Below are 17,320 nucleotides of genomic sequence, written 5' to 3'. Positions count from 1 at the left end.
CAGTGTGAGGATGCATCGAGACAGGATTTCTGGAAACCACCAGTTCATGTGTGAAAGTGTCTAAAGACGTCATAATTTATTTCTGCTGCACCAACAAAGATTTACCAAACTGTGAACTTGGCCCTACAACATGAGTATGCGTACCCAGTTATGTTTCACCACTGCTTGTGTTACGTCCCAGCAGCAGCAGTAGTAGAGTGGACCTTTACCAAACAGAAATCTTAGGCCTGCCTAAGACTGAGAAGTCTTTGGTTGATTGGACTGAATCACCCAGATGATCGTTTGTTTGGCTTTCTGACATCACCAATGAGTGATGAAGGCCTTTAGCTGCTACTCTTTTACCCATCCTGCTTTGTGCTGTGTGACTGCAGTGCTGAACCTCTTTCAGACATTCAACAGGAGCATTTTCAAATGTTTGATCGCTCTGAATGCAACAGTTTTAGGACAGAAAGACACAAATCTGTGAAGCTGAATCATCAACAGGAGCAAACAAAAAAGCGGCAGAAAGGTTTCAGGAGAAAAGTTTTTTTTCTCTCTCTCTTATTGCAAATGGTAAACCCTGCGGCTCATTTTTCACACTCTGAGAGCACATTAATAAGAAGAGAGGCAGCAGAGACGTTAATGAAGCGGCGGGCGGGCGACCGGTCGGCAGGCGCGGGGTTAACGGCTGTAATTAGAGAGAGAAATGGATGACACGGACTCAGCGGTTAATTAGCAGCGACTCTGACGGCCTCTGGCTTCTTTCGCGTCCACCTGAGTTTCACTTTGAGTGGGTCTGATCAGATTCTGCCGCTCAGGCTCGGTTTACAGGGTTACAGGTTTGCTCTCTGACTGATGACGACGAAGAGCTGGGAAATCTGTCGTCCGCTTTACGATTGTTTAATGATTCACAGCTTAACCAAAGCCTGAAGCAGACATTTAGCAATCAAAGTCACAGAAATAAAAATATGTCAAGGTGAGGTAGATAGACTGCATGTTAGTGCAGAAAACTTCATGTACTGAGATGGAGCCCAGATGTTAAACACTTCATTTTCAAACTCCTGATTCTGGATTTCAGAGACGTTCTCTTCAGTGTTGACCCGCCCACAGGTGACCAACCATGCTGTGATATGAGGCTGAATCCAGAGCTAACCTGACGATGGTTTGAGGTGGAATGAACGTGACGAAATAAGGCGTTTGATTGCTTTGTTTTGATCCTGGATGCAGATTTTAACAATAAAAGCCCTGCTAATGATTTAAGGCAGGGGTGGGCAATTCCAGGCCCCAAGGGCCGGTGTCCTGCAGGTTTTAGATCTCACCTTGGGTCAACACACCTGAATCACATGATTAGTTCGTTACCAGGCCTCTGGAGAACTGCAGGAGCTCATTTAGCCATTTAAATCAGCTGTGTTGGTTCAAGGATACATCTAAAACCTGTAGGGACACCGGCCCTCGAGGCCTGGAGTTTCCCACCCCTGATTTAAGGGCATTTCATATGTAAATTTTAGCTTGTAGTCATCACATCAGGTGACATGATCACCTCTTAACCTGCTTGTTTCATATCTCCCGCAGATCTTTGGCTCATATATAAACTTTTCTGTACGGAAACAGAAGTTAAGCTGAAAAAGAGGCAGGTGATCCCCTCTGTGCAGCGTCGCCTCATTTCAGGGGAACTAAGAGTATTTCTTACATCTCTTAATTTCATGCTTTTGCATTTATTTTTAATAAATAAACTCAAAACAGACAAAAATGTTGTAAAGGATATAAGAAAGTATCATCGGCTTCTTCTTCAAATCAGGTTGAAATAGTTTAACGCTCAGTGCAGTTCATCTATGGGGACTACTTTCTGTGGCGGATGAAGTCCCTGTAAAGTGCAGCGTGTGTGTGTGTGTCTGTGTGTGATGAGACAGCATGTCCAGAGAAGGAACAGACACAAGTCTTCATCCATCATCTGTGGGCAGTCATTGCTGAGTGTGTCCTGCAGGGGGCAGTGCAGCAGCAGCAGCAGAGGCTCGCTGTGTCGAGCACAGGAAACAGTCGAATCCTCAGAGGAGCGAAACACTGCAGACTTTTAATTGTAAGAGAAGAAGAGCTGCAGTGTGTGTGTGTGTGTGTGTGTGTGTGTGCGGTCGGCCCAGGAGGAAGCTTTCCACACTAAACGCTGCCTTATTATCCTCTTAATTATTCCACTCTGTGTGTGTGTGTGTCTGTGTGTGTGTGCGTGTGTGAGACACTGTCTCCTTGTATTCTTCTCGTCATTATCCCAAATTAATCAGTTTTCTAATCACCCAGCAGAACGATGCAGCAGCCTGCAGCTCTGAGTACGTGCGTGTGTTTGTGTTAGTGGGTATTTATATTTTTACTGTGTGTGTGTGTTTGTGGGTTTAAATTTGAGTCCGCTTTAACTGCAGTGTGTCGGTCAGATGTGTGACAGATGGCTCAAGTGGGGTTGTCAGCTAAGAAGGTTGGTGGTTTGATTCCTGGCTGTTGAGTAAGATGCTGAACCCTGAGTAGCCCCGATGTGTGTCAGTGTGTGGATGTTATGTTAAACGTGTTTATGGGAAGAAAAAGGCGCTCATATAAATGTGTGTGTGTTTGTGTGTGTGTGAATGACGCTTGTAGTAGGAGTAGAAAAGCACAACATAAGTATAATTTACCATTTAGAGACAGAGAAGAAGACACACGAGCGTGAAACAGCAATGGGGACTTTATCATTACTATTATTTCTAACATTATTATTATTATTATTATTATTATTATTATTATTATTATTATTATTATTATTATCGTTGTTGTTATCATGGGTTTATATGGGGTAGGGGCACCTTTTGGCTTGTCTTTGGACACACCCCTGTCTATACGTTATGGTGTGTATGTAAATGTTTATCTTATTGTGTGAGCTACAATCGTGCTGCCGTCGAGCTGATTCCCAGTATCACCTGTTGGTTCACCTGTTTACAAAATAAAAGCCTGCACACAAACAGGAAGTTGGTGAACAAATAATGTCTGAAACCTACTTGCATTAAATTTGTATAGTTTTTTATTTTATTTGTTGCTTTGTTTTAATGTAGTTGTTAACTTAAACCAGTTGAGACGTCATCTTATCACCAGGAAGTTTCATTTATACAAAAATAATACTTCAAAATTATTTACACATTATTTAAAAATCAATCACACAGGAAAAATACTTTACATTATATATTATATTAAAAACCTTAAATAAAAAAAACCCTACGTAGCAGATTTTCTTAAATGCTGAAGGTTTTGAATGGACTTTGGTGGGAGATGTTTGTGCTCTACATACACTTTTCTTCACCGTATTCTTACTTTTGTGAAATATCTGTTATTGATTGATTGATTTAAAACAGCAGTGTAATAGCTGTTATTGGAGGCTGATCGATGCATTTATTTATTGATCGATTCTGCAAACTTTCTTCTTGTTCTCTGATTTAAATGACATTTTGCACGCATGTCGATGGAGGGTGAGGTCACACTTTATGATGGAGCTGATGTTTCTGAGCGTATCGATTGTGCTTTAGTGACCTTCGCTGCGCTTTCAGACGCCATCAATCGCGGCCGGTTGGCCCAGTGGTCGAGATGGGGGCGGGGCTTTAATTACCCAATGCTCATATTCGGCCTCGTAGTCAGCTGGGGCGTCATGGCGACAGGCAGAAGCTTGCAGTGCAGAAATGCTGATTGGCACTGATTTGACTTGATTTGTGTGTGTGTGTGTGTGTGTGTGTGTATGTGTGTGTGTGTGTGTGTGTGTGTGTGTGTGTGTGTGTGTGTGTGTGTGTGTGTGTGTGTGTGTTAAATGTAATAGAGGCTTTGATGAGTCGCAGCGGCGGCACCGAGATGAGGAAGTTGCATGAATGACCACAACACTTAGCATTAAACATAATTGGCCCGCTTGTTGTAATGACGTTTTTTGAGCTAGGGAGGGGTGAGGAAGAGGAGGAGGAAGGTTTCATTCTGTATTTTATGCTGTTAAACCATCATTTTACTTTATTTCAACCCACCGAAGCTTTGATGAACCTGAAATTTTAACACATAAGAATATCATCGTGTATGATTATATATGGATACTTGTAAGAATCTAATTAGTTAATGATCCAACAGATCCAATAATAATCACATGTGAACTGTAGCTGGTTCATTTTGGGCATTTTAGCTGAAAAAAGTTACTTTTAACAGTTTGACAGCTTTTATATTTTTATTTTAAAAAATCAATTCTAACAATTTTGTAGCAAAAGTTTCACATTCAAGTTAAACATTTAGGTTCCCTGATGGACCAAAGTGTCTAAGTAATGTCAGGAAGTAGCTAAAATGTTTCTCATAAATGCTGCAAACCTATGTTTGTATGTTTAAAGAGGTTATTTTGTTCTACTAAAATTGATTTACCCTCATTAAAAACCAAACAGTATTCACATCTGAGAGAGAACCTGTCAGTTTTTGACATTTCAGCTTCTCTAGTTCAGATGTTTCACCTCCTGAGTTTGGTTATATTGAAACATTGGACCAGTCAGTACTAGAAAAACCTGCCAAAAGATTAAAAACCTTTGTGTTTAAACTGCATGTCGTCTTTTAACCAGAATTACTTAACTTTCATAAAATGCAGAATTACATTCACACCTTTGCTGGAACCTGTTTATGCTTCTGCATTTTAGCTCTAAAAATTACACAAAACCATTTGGACATTAATCATATAAGAAACCATTTTAAACTCCAAGTTTTTTCTAGCATGATGAAACTATTCCTAAATATAATAAGATTTTGTAAATGATGCTGTTAATAAAAAAATAAAATTGGTTAAAATTTTTAGCATTTTTTTAATTAAAACTGTTAAATTTTAGCGCAAATCTGAGTTGAAATGATGTTGAATCAACTGTGCTGTGATCTGTAGTCGTCTTTGTTTTCTGCTGGGCTTCAGTGTGTGTGTATATGCATGTGTGTGTGTTTAACATGTTTAACATGTAATTTGCTGTAATGGGAAGTGAAGCCTGGTCCAGTCAGAGAGGGGCGGGGCAAGGGGGGGTGACCTCTGTGTGAGGGATCGAGGGGGGAGGAGCACAAGGGTGACAGCCCTGCACTCCCTCGTCCATCAGCGCACTAATTTAATTAGCCTAATTACACCGACGTGAACCCCAACACACACACACACACGCGGGTCCTCCTCCTCCTCTTCTCCTTCTTCTTCTTTTTGGTCCATGTCAGAGTGCAGACTGAGGATGCTTCGTTAGCGCTCACTAACGAGCTTTAATGACCACACACTCTCTGTCAAACAGTCACTCAGAAACATTCCTGCGATATAAAAATCACATCCAGTGTGTAAATATTCACACACTGACACCACAAACACACTAATCTGCAAATAGCCGACTGCACAGTTTTTATTTTTGGGTTATACTAGAGTAGCTTATCTTACACTGGACCTTTATGCAGCTCCTGTCATCCAAACAACAGCAGACGTGCTGCACATCAGATTTGAAAATTCAGGGTTTATAAAAGTAGAGAGTAAACCAAAAATTACATTTACACGCGTGTCCACGGTGCCTTTGAAACAAATGGATTTAAACCTTTGCAAAAACAGCATTAAAAAAGTCTCCCACCCGAGCTCAAGTCATCTGGATTTGAACATTAATGGTTTCTTCCTTTGGCTGTTCTTAAATAGTTAAAGTACTCCTGAATAAAGCTTTACTTCTAACAAACACATAAACATGAACAGATAATTTTGTCATTTGACAAACATCAAACCAAAGTCAATTTCCTGTTTTGATACTTTAGGAAAACTGATCTGGATTCATACTAGAATTTCCTGGCTTTTTCCTCCAACCATGATCCACCGTTCCAACAAGTTTCGTGACATTTGGCTCAGCATTTTCTTTTTTCTTTTTTTAATGTGACCTTGAAGCACCACACGTTCAGATAGCACACCTGCAGCAGCTGCGGTGTTTGACTTTAACATGTAAAGAGTGAAACGCTGCAGTCAGCTCCGCCCCCCTCCCCTTCATCTTTATGTGTGAGCTGGCGGTGCAGCCCCGTCATAAATCTGATCAAAGGGGAGACGTTTCCATTAGAAGAAATGGCAGCTTCTCAGAGCAGAACTGAGATTGATGGATAAAGTTAAATTGCATTAACCGTGCAGTTTAAATATTTAGCGCAGCCTTATCATAACTGTTCTTAACACTTAAAGTAATATACAGCCTGCCAGGTGCAGGACGGACACGCTGACATGCATGTGAGAGGCTCAGTCCTCTGTGACTTTCTCACTCTGGGATTCAAACTTTGTTCTGATCAGGGCCAAAAGTCTAACTGGAGCTACATTAACTGACCACTGGTCACTATCAGTACATCGTTACCAGCGAAAACTCCAAAAAATGGTGTTAGTAAAAGCTGGAGATGTTTCGTTTTTGGACTGTTGCTCAAACAAAACAAGAAATTTAAAGATGTTAAATGATCCAACACTTGAATGATCTATTTACTTTACCCTTGTCAAAAAAAAAAATCTGTTGGGATGGATTTATTAATTAGATGAACATGAATATTGGACGATCTTTAGCCGCCATGAGCCTATCAAAAGTGAAACCACATCCAGGAACGTGTCCCTGTATACCAATAATAACTGAAATAAGTAGTAGGAATTACTAATGAGTGTTTTGCCATTATAAATATTATGTAGCAAGGAAGTGCAAATGTTTAAATTTGTTAGAACGGATGCTAAAAAAGTGTTTATCCTTCCTTTATGTCAGCACAAACTCCACTGGAGAACAGAGCTAGTATTCGTCCACTGATTTTGCAGTGTTAGTTAGCACGTTGATGTTGTTTTCATTGTGCAGCTGATACGAAACCAGAAGAAAACAAAAATGTGTTGGTGAAGAAGAAGAAGAAGAGTCATTCACATAAAGACAACAGTGAAAATCTCTGGTGATATGAGATGATTTGAGAACTTCAAAATCATTTCACACGTTCCAGAAACTGATCAAAATCAGATAAACTGAAGCTGAGCTAGACCAGGGCTGTCAAGCTCATTTTTACAAAGGGACACACTTGAAAGGCAGGAGATCCGTCCATCCATCCAGGAGTCTACAAGTCCATCCCCACTGTCCTGGATGATGTTGCATATCCCAAAAGGGCCTCAGTAAACGAACAGTCGTTTATCCATTAAACAATTTAATCAAACAATAATCTACTGCCAACATAATCAATCTTTAATTTTCTTTTTCTTAAAGGCATGAAAATGAAAATCAGATTACTGTGGGTATTTTCAATATAATAGTAAAGATAAAAGGATCTTGACCTTTTGTAGTCTACATGCAACATACAGATGAGGCCTCTAGTATGACATGAATCGACATAAAATATAAAAATGGCAACTCTGCAATTTTTTAAAACCTAAATTGATCATTAGGCTGGATTAAATCTGCCACATGGCTGGATTTGGCCCCCAAGCGTTGAGTATGACAGATGTGATGTAGACTGTACTTTGTTGTAATTCCAGTCTGCACCACAAGATAACAACTGATACGATATGTAACCTTTATTATGCAAAATACACACACTGGTAAATGGGTGCCCCCTGGTGGTGAAAGTTTGTTAAATTTTGCAGAGGACAATTACAAAAGTGTTCTTATCAAGGAGAAACTGTTGGTGCGAATTCAGTAGAAAAATCCCGCAATCAGTGTCAGACCAAATGTGTCCAAGCTTCATCAAACAAGCTAATCACCGTCTCAGCATTAACGTTGATCCCGTGGAGCTAAAAGCAGCGATTTTTGATCAGACTCGCTCCCTTTCATCGTCTGTTTTTGTTCTGAATGGCTCCATCGTGCCGCAGAGGCTTCTTTTAAACACCTCCGAGTTTCTTCTCTCTCTTTGCTGCCCTTGGCTCGGCCCCGTGTCACCTGGAGGTAAATGTTTACGACTGGGTCCTCATTAACGAAGCCGGGGCCTTTAACGAGCCCAATTAAAACAATGGCTTCATCTGCGAGAGCATGAAACAGGCCAGTGTTTATTGGAACAGAGATAATGGAGTCACTAAAGTCTTAACTCTCTCCTGTCTCCTGTCCAACACTCGGCTCCACCAGCACATCATCAGACAGACACAACAGTTTGATCGCTCCGAGCTTTGGTGCTGACCTGCTGGGACCAGATTTTAGTGTAATTATTTACGGAGGCTGGTGAGACTGACTGACTGAGCGCGCTGTGTGAACACCATTCAACCAAAGACCTTTACTGTTGTTTTCAGTTTGAAAGGACCAGGTTTTCCTCCAGGAGTTGTAAAGGACTGTTGTCAGAAAACAGAAGAAATTTCGAAAGATTTAATTAATACTAGAAAAACAAAAAGACGTGATACAAATAGACGATATTTAGGGGGAAATCTCTGAAATTTTGAAATATAATAATATAAGTACTACGCTATCCTATGTTTATTCCAACTTAATGTTTAACGTTTTCATTGATTTTGGGAGCTAATTATATATGTCAACATTAGATTGCTACTGTCAGCCTGCATATTAGAAAAACAGGAAGAGAACGTGAGAAATATACTGCTGAGGGCTAAACCAGCTGTAGCCACATACAGCCTCAGACACACAAGCCTAGAGACCAGTTAATAGCTCCATGGCGACCATGGGCGGCTAGAAAAAATTGTGCAGTCCCCAACAGGTTGGCAAGTAGTTGCTAGAGGTTGCTGGCATTGCAATTGCATCTACGGGTGACCAAACCAATCGCAATCAGGTTTTTTGTGCAGCACTCTCTTTGAAACTGATTTCACCCGGCAACAGCCAACAATCAATTGCCAACTTAGCAACTAGTTGTTCACATGGAAGCAGCTACCGGTCTCTAGGACTATATATAAGCTATACTTTGCCTGCCACCAGTTAGCCCCTTTCAGTAGGTGTTTGAACTTATATCACCTTCTATAAAACCACCAGATTGCAACAAATAAAACAACCGTTTAAATTGAAAATTGCTAGCCTTCCAAAAACTTACTTTTAGTGGTGTAAATCAAACTTCTGCTGATTCTTGAGCTAAAAACACTTCATTGGATTGAAGAGAGGTAAACTTTTGTCATAATGTAGCAGTACTTTGTCCCCTCAGGGTGGTGCTCAGGACACCAGCTGATGTTGGTGAAGACGTTCAACATTATAAGTGAAAGAGTGCGGTTTAGTCTGACCACTGTATGATTTTAAATCATAAATCTGACATTGAAGCCCTCCACCACTCTCAACAGTGCCGAGCAGTCATTATTCTCCCATTAATATCCTAAAAGGTCCTCGTCAGTCAATGAAGAACCCTCCTCCCCCAGCCATTATGAGCAGCCAATCAGAGGAGAGAATGCTTGGATCTTCCCTGCCTCAACCTGACTTGAGTTGTACTGAGGATCATAAAAACATCAGTAGAAATGATGTTAAGAGACTCCATGTGGTTATAATGTGGAAGATGCCTAATTTAAAACAATGACAGAAGAATTAGGAATTCAAACAGTCACGTTTGTTTCAGACGTATTCTGGGTTTTAATGGACAAAAGGTGATTCCCCCCCCCCCCCCCCCCCCTTTTTTTTTCTTTTCTAAATTAAAGTGAAAATGTAAATGGTGACTTTCACTGCCTTGTTTGTGGCTCCTGGGTTAAACCCTTAGCTGCTTTTAGACTGTAAAACGGCTCCTCTGAGCTTTATATACACTTTAATAAAACCACCAAACTGAGAGAGGGGCTGGTTACAGCTCAATAAAACCAGACACAGACGCTTTTTTCTTTTTTACATGATGCCAGACATGAACACACTTCACCCGGAGGATGTGATGATGACAGCAGGCAGTAGGTGGTGCTGATTTTTAAAACCTAAAAGGGGGACACCATGTTCCTCTTTGAGCACTGATATTTTCTTTTTGTAGTCACCTCACTGGTTGTTGGACCTCACTGAGTGTTTCGGTGTACTTTGGTCTGATTTGTGTGTGTTTTGTGTGTTGCAGTTGCCCAGAAGATCGTGGCCACCAGGAAGAAACAGCAGTTGTCCATCGGGCCTTGCAAGTCACTCCCCAACTCCCCGAGTCACTCGTCTGTCTGCGCCACACAAGTGTCAGCCGTCCACATCAGCCAGGTCAGAGGTCACACAGAGTCACATTTGCATTACATTGGTTTACAGTCATTACATAGCACTGCTGGTTCATCAGTCAGCTAAAGAGGCACCATGTCACATGTTGTCAGCTAGCCTCTTTGATTGTAGTTGAACACCTTCACTTTGTGCCATTGCACTAATTACATTATACAGAAGTTAGTATAATGGAGCTGATGAATCCTTCTTGTGATGGTTAATTTGTAACATTAGGTGTTACCATACCAGCCCATAGAGTTTGAATGAGTTAGCTGACCTGGTGAACTGTGTCTGAGCTGATGAAGGTCATGTGACGATATGAACAGCTGCTAAATGGGCTTTTTAGTTAGAGCCCTCTTCTCATCCCCAACCTGTCGCAACAGATACCCGAGCCTGGTTCTGCTGGAGGTTTCTTCTTGTTAAAATGGAGTTTTTCCTTTCCACCGTCACTAAGTTTTTGCTGAAAGTGGGCCATTAACTGTTGGGGTTTCCTCTGGCTTGAGGAGACTGTTGTTGTGAATGAATTGATTTAACTAGATACTAAGGGCAATAAAATCTTGGTCTTGGCAGTAAATCACAGCCTATCTCTGCTGAAGCATGGTGAGATGAAGCTGAAAGCTCTGGAAAAAAAATCCTCAGTGGACCTTTAGTCTAAATGATCAATTAAACCAATCAGATTTTTCTGAAATAAAGAGACATTTGCACTCAGTGTTCATAGCTTTTAGCAAAAACGCCTATATCAAAAATCAAACACATTCCTGGAGAACATGAACAACAAACAAACTGCTCCAACATCTGCCTGAACCACACTGTGTGCAGCTCGAGCTTCAGGCCGTTAAACACTTCGATCCTCATCCTTCAGTCCTGCATCGATTTCTCATTAAAAAGCCATCGCTCAGCTCCCGCGTCCCCCAAGAGAGTGGCGTTTATCTCTCCGCTGTCCTTACAGACGGCCCTCTGTGCTTTCTCAGCTCTGTCTGATTACTGTCAAGTACTCCAGGAAACTGCACCTTAGCCATGACCCCCCATTTTCAAAACACTCTCAGATTTCACGCTAAAACAATATGACTCTGCTTCCTTCTCTCTCCTTTGATCTTTTCCTGCTTTTCTGCTCCTCCGTCCTTTCAGACGAGTAATGGTGGCGGCAGTTTGAGCGACTACTCGTCATCTGTGCCGTCAACACCGAGCACCAGCCAGAAGGAGCTCCGTATCGACGTCCCGCAGACCACCAACACGCCAACACCCGTCCGCAAGCAGTCTAAACGCCGCTCCAACCTCTTCACCGTGAGTCGCCATCAAACACGCAGCCCACAGAAGCCACGGAAAAAAATATTGCACCAGACTTCCGGTTTTGTAGTTATGGACATCATTTCTAATCTATCACAAAGCTTTTGCGTGTAAATTTATAAAAAGAGACTAAATATTAGGAATCTGTCCAGGTTCAAACGTTCCCACTCAATGTTCTCATTATTACGCCTGATTTTAAATCCAAGAACAGTTTTGAAATACCTGATTTTTCACTATATGGGAGTCCCAGAAATAGTTTTAATAAAGCACGATTGCAGTTTGCTGCCCGTTTCAGTTTTGCAATGTTAACTGTAACAGCTAATTTAGTGTTAGTTTTAGTCATAGTCTTTTGTTAAAGCTAAATTGTTTTAGTTTTATATAGCATAAGATTATCATAGACTGCATCCAAAGTTGTTTTATGACTTCTGCTATAAAGTATAAAAGTCACAAAAGAGTATTATTTTCTCTGACATCAAATGTGAAACGTGTGCGTGTGTCTACTCTCTTGTTCCTCCCAAGCATTTGATTGTTACATTTTCATGATAAACCCGTGAGGCTTGGAAGCACCTGTAGATTAACCAAACTGCTTTGCGTGGTGACTTGATGGCTTGATGCACAAATGGCTTTTCTTTTTCTTTGTCTGTGGTATTGAGAAAGAACTTTACGTCCTCTTGACCTTATAAATGATCATGTTTACATGTTTAAAAACTCCCTAAAGTCGTGTAAAAAAGTCGCTCTTTCATTCTTTTTTTCTTTCCTACTGTAAAATCTTTCAGAGCTTCCAGTTTGAGCACATGAGATTCATCAGCTGTTGGAAAATAGCTGGTGTGAATATCTTCCACATTTTACTGAGCACGAACTGAAAGAGCAAAGTCACAGACTGAAAGTAAACTGTCACTGTATGCTGATGATGTGATGCTGTTTATTATAAAATTTCAATCAGTTCAAACACAGTCCAGTTTCAGGGACTCCAGCTATCTGAGGTAAAGCTTTGCAGCTACAGCTGCACCTAATAAAAAACACTTTAATTCAACTTAATACAATTTAAACAGGTAAGTTGTAAAGAAATTCACCCCCTATCCTGTATGATGGGGGAAATATATTTTTTGAGATCAAAACAGTTTCTGTAGCTGGCTTTTACAGCCATCATATATTTTGGGTGTAAAGTTGGGCATTTTAATATGTGAGTCTATGGGGACTGACTGGCTTTTTGAGCCAGCTTCTAGTGGACATCGAGTAGCAGCTTTTGGTACTTTTATGTCTAAGCCCAAGTTGGCCTTTGTTGTTTGATGACATGTTAAATGAATAATCAGTCAACTGGAATCAGTATATTTTTGGTAACTGAATCATCAGTTAGTCCCTTCTCTTTGAACTCTTCCAGGATTTTTTAGAGTTTTCTTGACTAAAGATGATTTAATCACTCTACATATCAGACATGTCTGCAGTAGCTGTTGACTTTTACTAAACTGATATGTTGTGGTTTTTGCCTGATGTGTTGATACTAACTCTTCTTATCTGGTCTTCTCCACAGTCGAGAAAGGCGAACGAGGCGGACAAGGACAAGAAGGGCCTGGAGGCTCGAGCCGACAGCATCGGCAGCGGGCGAGCCATCCCCATCAAACAGGTGAGACTTCCTGTCTACTCTGCTCGCTCGCTCTGTGTGTTTGAAGCTTCGGCCTTGATTAACAGTGAAATCACACACTTGACATCAATTAGAGTGAGGGGCTCTCCTGGGTCCTCCAACCAGATCATTAGGAGAAGGAGAGGGACGGATTCGCCGTCACTCCTGTTTCTTCCTCCCCTCCCTCTGTTCATCCATTCATCTCCTGCTTCTCTTCTCCCTTCAAAGCCGCTTCCTTTTCTCTGGACTTCTTCTCCTTCCTGAGCTGCTTGATCGCGCCGTTTTAAAGGAATGAAAGAAGGAGAGGAAAGAGGCGACCGTCTCCACTGCGAAACGTCCCTGCTGCGACAGCGAGGAGAGCACCTGAAGTGGCTCTTAATTTGTTGCAAACAAGCTCCCCTTGTGTGGAGCAGCAGAGAGTGAGGAGGGGGTCTCCTGACGAGCAAATCAGGCAATTAGCGAGCTCTAATCGTGGCCTCTCGAGTCGCTGCCGCGGCCTCGTTTGTACTCTCCTAATGAACAAATCGCATCTCTGATTAGGCGCCGCCTCGACAGGAGAGAGCGAGAGAGGGGCTGCTGTTTGTGTTCGGGGTCGGCGTTTAAGAAACGAGCCCGCTGTGATCGCACAGCGGCGTCGACAGTAATTGCAGCAGAACGTGTGAAAATCCCTCTTCAGCTCCCAGTGGCTTCAATTGCATTTTCGTCGTCTTATTCTTTTTCTTCTTCTGTGGTGGTAATGCAGCGGTGGATCTCAGCGGGCTGTTTGAGCGCCAGAAAGACGTTACATTATGTTGTTAATCATCTGAAAATGGAGCTCAGCTGAAACGTGCCAGGTTTCATTTTTAAACGAGCACCTCATTACGTTCACACAGATTATTCTGCTGCTTTAGTCTATGCTGTGTTCAGGTCATGTGGGAATTATGACTTCTGCTAAATCACTGGTTACTTCATTCCAAATTAAATTTATTTTACTTATCTCTGGTTTTTCAGTATTTTAATGTCAATCAGCTGTTGTGTTTCCAGTATCCTCACTAAGACGTTATTCTACAGTAATTATCTGAGATCATAACAGTACTAACTATGTGTGTGCTATCAGAGGATCATATAACTGGTTTAAAACATAATAGTGGCTATATACTGTGAGGGAAAAACTCAATTAAAAAAACAAAAACTCAAAGATTAACAACAAATTAGATTTTCTCACTATGTCAACTTTTTTTAAGCATCTTAAAAATTTAGGAAACAATTATATTCTCTTGACTTAATTCCAATTCAGTTCAAAATTAAAAAAATTTATGGAACAAAAACATGAAAAAAAGATAATTTACTCAAATTAAAATTGAAGTGTCAGCGAGAAAATGTATAAATGTATAATTTTTGGTGAAATAAAAAAATAAAAAGGTGTCTCCAGCACCCTTTTATTTTAAATAAATAATAATAATAACTAAAATAACTCTTGAAGCATTAGAGAAATTTAAAATCTGAATATTGAGATTTTTTGAGATTATTTCATTTCTTCTGGATGCTTGATGTCGATCCAGAAATATTAACATGTAGTGAACACATGAAACTACAGATTTCATCAGGTGAAAAATGTTTCTGTTCGCCTCACATCCTAACCTCACAGTCAGAGGACCACTGTTCGTTATCCAAATTCATGCTAATAAAGCTGGACGCAGACTCCGCCTCCTCCAGAGCAGAGTGAGAAGAGGAGGAGGAGGCGCTGCGAGGCTGAGCGCAGAGCTTCCTCCTGTTGTATTTTTTGGAAGTGGACGTTAATTGATTTGATGGTTCCCTGTGGCCGCTCTCGCCTCGTCTCCTGCCTGCTCCTCAGTGTCGACACTGGCTCAACACACCGCTGACCTGCTGCCTCATTACACCGCGTGTGTTTTAAATGCACAGTGTGTGTGTTAGGAAAGAGGCTGCTTTTCACATTCAAGGTTCAACTACCTTTTCCCCATTATCGCTCCATTTGCACTCCATTTTACCACACTTGTTTTTAATGAGACTCTCTCCCTCACCTTTTAGTCTCGAAGCACGAACCCATTATTTTCTCATCCAGGTGTTTTACTAAACTTATTTTATTTGCTTGCACCTTGAAATGTTCAGTATTAAAAAAAGCTCATAAAAAGAGAAAATAAACAGGCTACATTAAATTAAACTGCACTGAAATTAAAAATAAAACAAAATTAAATTAAACTACCATCTATTGACCTGAAATGTGCAAAAATTGGCAAATTGTGTGTAACTAGTAGAAGCCACTATTCAAATTTGGCATCTTTACCCATAGAAGGCGCCTTGCTGACTCTACAAATTTTCATGACAAAAAAAATAAAAACATTTCTAAATTAAAAAAAACAAAACAGTAGCTTTTATCTTAATAACCCAGAGGTGTGGATTCACCCATTGCTTTATAAAACCTCAATTATGACTATGACCATGTTGATGCCTGATTAGCGAGCTCTATTCATAAACTATATAGACACAGGAACAGATGATAGTTAGTGAGTTGTTAGTAATTAACTTGTTTACTAAAATGCTACGAATAACTGCATTAAAAATCTCCTGAAAGGTACAGACTGAGCATAAGCTATTACTATATGCTGATGATGTAATTCTATTTATTACAAAACTACACACAACAATCCAAACACAGTAAAATTAACCCCCTTTGCAGCCATTATGAATAGAATACAAGACATTTTTTGTAACAAGCTGTAATGTTTATTTGTGCTGTCGAGTTAGATATTTGAACATGGTGATTGCCTCAGTTTTGGAGCCAGCCCCTAGTGGACATTAGGGAAAGGGCAATTTCTGGTGCTTAGTTTCTTTTTTTTTTTTTTTTTTTTTTTTTGGAGGTTTAAGCTTCATCTTTAAGAAAGAAGCAGTTCACACCATTCAAATTGCTGGTAAAAATTATACAACATCTCTTTCACTGGCTGTGATAACTTTTCCTACTTTAAATTAAATTTGTCAGGGACATTTTCAGTCTGAAATCTTTCTGCAAAACCCATCTTGATCTCATGACCACTAAACTGGCCTCTGATTAACATTGTACTGTCGAGGTAGAAGGCAGCTGGCCTTAAAAAGCAGCATCAAGGTCCTCACTAAACAATGAAAATCTGAAATCGAAGCTTCATAATAAATGTTTCAATGAATAAACCTCTATTATGTTTGTTGCCCTGTCAATCAAACAGAAAGAGGGGGGGACTTTAATGTCTTCTTCTATAGAGTTTCTGTAGAATTTCTGGAGTAGTAGCTGTCTTCTCACTGTCACCAGTCACCTTCTTCTTCTTTCCAGTTTATTAGTGTCACCTGTGTATGTGTTGTACCTGAATGTGTGTGTGTCTGAGCCACTTGTTGCCCGCCCTGATCTCATTAGAGCGACTCTTAGCGTGACACTCGACAACTCGAGGTGACGGCGGTTCACTTCTTAAAGGGGAACGCCTTCATTAAGAGAGTCCAGAGCTCATTAAGACAACACACATACACGCACACACAGAGACAGAGGCCAGGTCACTGTGGCTGTAATGAGAACAGGGTGGATCTCGACTCTGACACTATTAGCCAAAACAAATTCACACAAACACGTAAACACGCTGGTCATGAGTAGCATTCACAGCAGCGAAGGTTTGTCTCTAGTTTTTCTTTTTCTTGTCTGGTTTTCAGTGTAAAAAAATGACACAAAGACTGTCAGTAAAAGTAAAGACACTTGGTTTGGTTTCATGAGACAAAGAAAACCGGCCCATTTGTTTCTGATTGATCCAGTGATTAGTCAGTTAATCAGGACACAGTAATTCTAAGACCTTCGGTTTCCTTTCTAGAAGTTTATCCTCCTTTCTGACACTTAGACTAAAATGTATTAATGAACATCATGTTTTATTCAGTAAAACTTAAAAATAAAAACTGAGCCCCTTAACTGATCAGGAAAGGACAGAGATCAAGGCAGACGAGGGCTGTTTTCTTCTATACAACCAGAGGTCTTTAGGTTTAGGTTTCTGTTTTATACTCTCAGAGGTGTTGTTATGTGACGTAGCTTAAAAATGCTTCATTTAACAGACATGCTAGCATTAGCGTAAACAAAAACAACTCAGGGTTGCAATTGATCCCTGAAACTAAACAAACCCTCCATGAATCAAATATATTGCCCATTTTGAACATGTTTTTTCTTGGATAGTCAAATTTCCTGCTATGTTTAAGTGTACTGTAGCTGCTAGCTTCTTAAGCGTAGCTTGCTTGCTAACATGATCTCTGTCTAAATGTGATACAAAGCCACTTAAGTGTTATGTCCCTGTTATACAATATAATGTTGTTGTTTCCACATTGGAAGATGGTGACAGCA

At 40.5% G+C, this 17,320-nt stretch overlaps 1 protein-coding gene across 2 annotated transcripts in view; it reads left to right on the top strand.

Moving 5' to 3' along the window:
• The window catches only part of agap1 (ArfGAP with GTPase domain, ankyrin repeat and PH domain 1), a 139,076-nt gene that overhangs the window by 51,941 nt on the left and 69,815 nt on the right, over positions 1–17,320 (top strand). For both annotated transcript variants that reach the window (XM_086283182.1, XM_086283183.1), the window contains exons 8-10: positions 9,949–10,076; positions 11,199–11,354; positions 12,889–12,981. In XM_086283182.1, the coding sequence (XP_086139308.1) occupies positions 9,949–10,076; positions 11,199–11,354; positions 12,889–12,981 (377 nt within the window). The remainder of the gene's footprint in view (positions 1–9,948; positions 10,077–11,198; positions 11,355–12,888; positions 12,982–17,320) is intronic.

The sequence above is a fragment of the Aulonocara sp. 'chitande type north' Nkhata Bay genome, linkage group LG23 (assembly GCF_057382095.1).
Source record: "Aulonocara sp. 'chitande type north' Nkhata Bay isolate Kocher_YH1m ecotype deep benthic linkage group LG23, A_spYH_male_GT1.1, whole genome shotgun sequence".
Classification (NCBI taxonomy): Eukaryota; Metazoa; Chordata; class Actinopteri; order Cichliformes; family Cichlidae; genus Aulonocara; species Aulonocara sp. 'chitande type north' Nkhata Bay.
This window is presented reverse-complemented; position numbering and strand designations above follow the sequence as displayed.